The 7,229-nt window shown below is 47.7% G+C and overlaps 1 protein-coding gene across 1 annotated transcript in view; it reads right to left on the reverse strand.

Moving 5' to 3' along the window:
- The window catches only part of LOC124798609 (F-box/LRR-repeat protein 14), a 50,970-nt gene extending 46,365 nt beyond the window's left edge, over positions 1 to 4,605 (reverse strand). The window contains exon 1 of the mRNA XM_047262085.1: positions 3,542 to 4,605. Coding sequence (XP_047118041.1) covers positions 3,542 to 4,504 — 963 coding nt within the window. The 5' untranslated portion in view covers positions 4,505 to 4,605. The remainder of the gene's footprint in view (positions 1 to 3,541) is intronic.
- Between the last annotated feature and the right edge of the window lie 2,624 nt (positions 4,606 to 7,229).

A 7,229-nucleotide genomic window follows, 5' to 3' on the forward strand; every position in this document is an offset into this window, starting at 1 on the left:
TCTGAATTTCTTTGACCTCTGCGGTCAGTCGTATTCGTCGGATACGCAGAGGCTAGAAATTTGCTGAAGAGCAGGTGGTATAAAGTTGTTCGTAAGGCCTGCAATAACATCAATTTTAAAAGAAATTTTCAACGATGCCCAGAAACTAACATTGACTAACAATAAGACATAACAGTGTAGTCATTCTTGCCGTTTATTGGCAGGGCTCATCAGGCAATAATGGCGTGCGATATCAGGAAAGTATACTGGTAATTCCATTATGGAATCGGACTGAAAAGTGATCATCAATCAACATTTGATCCTAAAGTAATAGCAAAGGAACCCCTAGGAGGAACAAAGGTTTCTAAACAAACAGAAATAACTATAGAGTGGGTACGGTGACAAACTGATTTTTCCGAGAAGAATGGCTTTCTCGTGGTAAAAAAAGGACCCTCTGGAGGTGGTTTGCAAACCCTAAATTTAGGAGCAACACGAAAGACGTGTGGCGTAACCTTCTATAGACAACATTAATTTAAAATAACATATAATAATATAGGCGTTGCTCTCTGCAGAATGCATAGCCAGTATGCTACTCAATTTGGTGTGATGTGTGGCATACAGTAAAATTAGCGAGAAAAACTCCAATACTTGGTACTGTCTCCGTACATGAGTCACTCTGAAGGTACACCGCCGTCCTCTGGGCCACCCAGTAATTCGCGCGACTGATAAATTCCTCCGCTGACGAATTTTAAAAAATTGACTTTTTCATCCATGGGCACTACATAAACCACGTGAATTATTAAACACGAAAGACGAAAATATACTTTTCATGAGCTGTCTCCCACATTATACGATAATGCTCCGTGCAATATCAGAGCATTTCAGTAGCTGCCACAACAATGGTTCAAATGGCTCTGAGCACTGTGTGACCTAACATCTGTGGTCATCAGACCCCTAGAACTTAGAACTACTTAAACCTAACTAACCTAAGGACATCACACACATCCATGCCCGAGGCAGGATTCGAACCTGCGACCGTAGCAGTCTCGCGGTTCCGGACTGAGCGCCTAGAACCGCTAGACCACCGCGGCCGCCACAACAATGAAAAGATCAATTATTAGAACTTTGTCACCTGATGACACTAAGAAAATTTAGAGACCGAGTACTTCCTCAGCTGGACTAGTATTAAGATGTAGATGTTGCTGGATTCATCGTTTTCTGTCTTGAGAAAACAAATAGAATTTTGAGTGACCAACGGAAATTTGATATCCGCTAATCCTGAGTACTAACAAAGTGTCTTTGGCGCTGCAGCACTAGATGCGTAGGCCTACATGTCATTTTTAATAGCGTACTGCATTAGGACGTCTCGGGGATTTAGACGCTTAACAATATCTGCATCGAATCAGTTCCACAGGTCTGTTACGTAAAGTATCCTTGAATAACCGCCTCATGTTTCGTAGAGTTCTCATTGAAAGTAGAAGACGTAATATGAAGCACAGTTGTGTTCTTTCTTCTTTTTGTTCACTTAGAGGCACTTGGAAAAAAAGCTGTAAGGATGAAATATGATGACAAGCACTCCATCAAGGACTAGATGATTAATGCAAACGGAAAGCGTCGATTCACCGCTAGGATACAAGCTAGTTTCGGTCCGCCATCGGAAGAGATGGTTAATAAAAAAACACTTGTACAACCAAGGCTAGAGTACTGCTCTTATGTTGATACCCATGTGAGGAGGTTTCACATGGAAATTGAGCGCTTGCAGAGAAAGGTATCACGGAGGACCGCAGGCTTATCTGACGCGCTGTTCAGTGTGACAGGTATACTACAAAAACAGATCTCACACACACTCGAATGAAAATACCTGGTAGCTTTTACAAAATCCTAGACTTAATTTCCGGGGTGAAATATACGAGAATATCACTCTGGTTAAGAGTTTAAAAACTCGCACCATGGGCTTGTGACGAGTCAATCGCTTTCATCGTGTTGAACTTCGGTGGCTTCGTTAGGAATGCATCATTTTATTAAAGCGATTTCAGATTTAAGCGACTTGCACCTACCTTCAAATGGATTCAATCAAGTTTAATACGAAGTGTACAGCTTGCTACGGTCTTGTCCCTCATTCAGTTCTGGTGTTCTTTTGTCGCAGGAATGGTGACGAACACTAGGTCACAAAATAGAGCTCACCTGTCTACGCACATACTGTTTTCGCATCTCGCGAGTATACACTCCACTATTTCTTACATGTTATTCACAGCATCGGACGTGTGCCTCACAGTAGGTAATGTAAATGTTTTTCTTTGACATCGTCTATGTGAGAAAACGTGACCTGTTGCTTTAAAACGTTTATGGACAAAAATCCTTCAACACCGCAAATTTTCATTATTGATTAACGGTTTCGGCTCACTGACAAGCAGAACTAAATTACAGAAAATTGCAAATAAAAAGTGAATATATTTTTGCTTATTTCTGTCTTGCTTTTTAATATTTTTCCCGTTACGTCTACATGATTTTTTATTTAATAAGGCCGAAGTGTAATGATTCTCGCACACTGAACTACATTTTAGATTGGTATGAATTGCACAACGGAAATTCAAATACTGACCGTATTTTTCACTGTTCGCTTTTTAATCTCCATTTTTTGGAGTTTATAACTGAGATGGCTCGTCACTAAGACGAAACCGGTAACCAATAAAGAAAACATGCGACCTTGACGTACGGCTTTTATCCACACGTTTTAAGGTAATGTCAAGCACACGCCACACCTTGACAACACTTCGAAACAAAAGTTATGGGATCAATAAGCCATATATATGCATTCAGTGAGTATTTTGAGCCCGTTACATATGATTCGTAGTATTAAAAAAAAACAATAAAGAATTAACATTCGTAGACGACTTTTTCCTGCAATTAATATAGTCGGGTTGTAAGCTGTAAACCTTATATGAAAAAATAGTCATCTGAAGATGGGACTTCTACCCAAAACCAGTTACAGCTTGGATATGACCTGCATTACATTGTCATAAGCTTCGATTACCCTTTTACACAATTTACGACCTATTTTTATATATATAAGTACCTCTGTGGAATCACAGGTTTCGTGGGTTTCGTAAAAAGTCCTTTATAAGAACTTCGACAAGGGCTTATTCTAGTGTAAGCGGGCCTAATAAATAAATTCTATAAAATCGTGGCTTTTGGCGAGTTTCTTCGCCATACATACAGGCGCGGAGCCTTCGTGAACAGGACTGGAGAGAATATGATAGAGCAGTGCCTTTTTCTTGTAATATTAAAAATGTAAAAAAGAAGTTCCCGTATTGTGAACTTCCGGGGGGGGGGGGGCGTCTTTTCGGAATTTAAACGTCTTAAAACGTTGTTTTAACGCTGTTTTCTCGTCAGAGGTACCGGTACGTGCCATCACAAATCAAGCACTGGACTATAGAGCAATAAAAAATAACTTCTGCCAAGATACGGAAGGTCGTTAGGTATATCACTACTAACGGTAGCGCACATTGAGAACTGCAGTTGGGGAATCGAAGAGGAGGCGTCGCCGGTGGTGGGTGATTACCTGCAGTCCGAGGTACTCGAGGGCGAGGTTGCCGTCGGCGTTGTCGCGGTTGAGGCCGGCGAGGTAGGAGATGCCCTGGTCGGAGATGTGCCAGCAGGAGCGCAGGTTCAGCCTGCGCAGGCGGCGGAGGCCCCACGCGATCAGCAGCAGGCCGGTGTTGGTGACGTTGCAGCAACCGCCCAGCTCCAGCGACTCGAGGTTCTTGAGGTACTGCGCGATGCGGCCCAGGCTCGTGTCCGTCACCTGCTTGCACAGCGACAGGTCGAGGTGCGTCAGCGACGGCACCTCAGCCACGAACGCGTGCGACAGGCCGATGTCGGTGACGTTGTAGCAACCGGACAGGTTGAGCGACTCGATGTTGGGTACACCCTGCACCACGTCGCGCAAGCTGCGCCGCAGCGACAGCACCTGCACGCGCCGGATGCCGCGGCGCACCAGGCTGGCGAATAGCGACGGGTTGGCGCGCCGCAGGTGCAGCTTCGCCTCGACGCCGCGCCACACCGACTTGTGGTAGGCCGCGTCGCGCCAGGACGTGCACACCTGCGCCGCGCGGCCCTTGTCGCGCACGTCCAGGTAGCCGAAGATCAGTGCCAGGATCTCGGGGTACAGGCACGACACGTGCGTCTGACTACCGTCCGGCGCGCCCGCCACCTCCTGCTGCGCGTGCTGCTGCTGCTGCGACTGCTGATGGTGGTGGTGATGGTGATGGTGGTGGTGGTGGCCGTGGTGCGACGACGAGGACGACGACGACGGCGGCGCCGCCTTGGAGTGCTTGCCCAGGTGCGCCGACACCTCGGCCGACAGCGCGTGGTGCGCGGCGGAAGGCACGCTCTCGAGGTGCGGCTGGTGCAGGAAGGCGGCCGCCGAGTACGGGTGGAACTGCAGGTGGTGCCGCGCGCTTCGGTGCACCACCAGCTGCGGCGGCAGCTCCGTCAGGAACAGGTGGCCCTCGTCGGTCATCATAGCTGCGCGGCGGTCGTGCTCCCGGGCGGCCCCACTGGCTACGACGCGCGAGTCGACTGGACCGCACTACTACACCGACCTCCTACCGCACTGCCGCACGGCATAGCTCACACTGACGGCGCTCTTGCCGTCGCGCGCGACACTGGCCGCGCTTGCCGGGCCCGCCGCCGCGCGGCGCTCGCGTCGCGTTCCTCCCCACCACGACGCCGCCCGGCCAAACATTTTTTCGCGCTCCCCACTCGGGACTGCGTCCGAGCGGCAAACATTGCACGCCATTGGCTGGAGGCAGTCACGTGACGTGACGCCGCTGTATCGATTCGGAGGCTCACTGCGGGCGGCATTTTTAAGTTTGGCCGTTTTCCCCTCGCAGGCTCGGCAAGCGAACGATCGCGTTGGCGGGCGTCCCCCGTCCCCACCACGGGCAGCGCCGGTGGGCGGGACTATCAGCTGACTGGCAGGGGTATCGACCAACCGATATCTCGCACGCCGCCGGCGATAATATCGAGTGCACTTTTTTTCTCAAAAATTTTCGAGGATTCGGCGTGCATTATACATTTTATGGCGACGCCGGAAAACGTCAGCTGCAGTTGAAACTGAAAGTGACAGGCCAGAGTCTATCGCCTTAGCCGTCGCCAAAAAACGCTCCAGTACCATCGCGAGCGGCGCAGAAAAAACGACAAAACACCTGCTAGCCGAGAGGCGACCAACTCGTTACAGCCACAACAGCGCTATATTTAATTCTGTTACACAACGACTGAATTTTTTTTACTACCATGAACACAAGAATACTGGTTGCATAACAATTAATACCGAGGAACAGTTCCGTTTTTTTGAACAGCCCGCGACGTAAGGACGCAACAAGCGACGGATACGCTGATAAATCCATCCCTTTTGAATTTAAAGGAGACCTCCGATTGCTGTACACAGATCTGCGTTCTTTTTTCGCTTCCTCCCCGCCCCGTCCGGGCTGTCCACTACTCTTTTTCCCTACCAGCGGTTTAAATTTATTCGGCGCGCTCTGAATAAACAGCAGCGGCCGACTGGCGCTTATAAAATTTACATTCGCCGGCACGCTGCTCTAAATCTCCCGCGCCAACCGCCGACTTCGATGATAACTTACTCTTTCGGCGGATACCGAGGGCAGGAGCATCCGATAAATACATCAGCGTACCTCGGCGAGCAGTAAACGTTGCAGGTGGGCTTAGTGATTTACTGGACACCGCTTTCACCAACTGAAAACTAAATCGTATAAACAAATTTATTTTGCAGCCCCTGATTATGGATATGCGGAAGTTTTCTTGTGCACCGTGTCGAATTTACTGTCGACATTTAGAGAAATTACTAAAATGGCGAAAAGTAAGCAACAGAATGACAAAACGTAAGTGCTGACTGCACCAGATTCGTAGATTTCTTGGTTGATTAAATTTTAAACTTCATCTTACGGAATGAGTATAAAAGAAGTTCAACATAGTATAAGGGGCAGTCAAATTAAAATTAAATTAAAACGAAACATATGGAAAAAAAAGTACAGCCGCGCGGGATTAGCCGTGCGGTCTCGGGCGCTGCAGTCAAGGACTGTGCGGCTGGTACCGGTGGAGGTTCGAGTCCTCCCTCGGGCATGGGTGTGTGTGTTTGTCCTTGGGATAATTTAGGTTAAGTAGTGTGTAAGCTTAGGGGCTGATGACCAAAGCAGTTAAGACCCATAAAATTTCAGACACATTTGAACATTTTTGAAAAAAGTAAACTATTTATAATTTCAGAAGTAATCGCCTTAATTGTTAACACATTTATGTCTCGGTGAGATAAGACTGTTAATGCCTTCATGGAAAAGTGTTTGCGGCTGCCTACGGATCCATTACTGTACCAGGGCGTGCACCTGTTCCTCCGAAGCATAGCGGCGGTCAAAAATGTCTTCAAAAATAGGGAAATCGCACGGGGAGAGATCGGGATTGTATGCAGGATGCGTAAGGGTTTTCCAGGGAAACATCTGCAGCATTGCCGAAACAACCTTAGCAACGTGTGGGCGGGCATCATCCCGCAACAGAATGATGCCGTCCTTCGAGATTCTTGTGGGTTTGGACTTGACAACGCTCTTCAGTTTTTTTAATGTGCCCACATACCGCTGTGTATTAATTGTAACACCTTTTTCCAGAGTATAAATCAGCAGTCAAAAATGTTCAAATGTGTGTGAAATCTTATGGGACTTAACTGCTAAGGTCATCAGTCCCTAAGCTTACACAATACTTAACCTTAAGTATCCTAAGGACAAACACACACACCCAAACCCGAGGGAGGACTCGAACCTCCGCCGGGACCAGCCGCACAGTCTATGACTGTAGCGCCCGAGACCGCTCGGCTAATCCCACGCGGCAAATGAACAGTCAAAGGAAATGTCATCATGACTTCGACTATAGTCCCGATATGTCCTCGTGCGAATCCCATATTTTTGGAAACCTAAAGAGAGACATTCGTGGCTGTCGATTTGCTTCGCACGAAGAGGTGAATGCCTGGGTACAATCACGGATCTACAGGCAAACGCAAACATTTTTCCTTGAAGGCACTGCCAATCTTATCTCACAGTAGAATAAATGCACACCGATGAGGAAAAACATTATGACCACCTGTGTAACAGAGTGTTGCTACGCCCAAGTCAAGCAATTCCCTCTAGTTACAGGACGGCGGTTTGCGGGCACGCAGTATATGTTTTTCAGTGGGTATATGTTCA

This window comes from Schistocerca piceifrons, chromosome 5, assembly GCF_021461385.2.
Source record: "Schistocerca piceifrons isolate TAMUIC-IGC-003096 chromosome 5, iqSchPice1.1, whole genome shotgun sequence".
NCBI classification, from domain to species: domain Eukaryota; kingdom Metazoa; phylum Arthropoda; class Insecta; order Orthoptera; family Acrididae; genus Schistocerca; species Schistocerca piceifrons.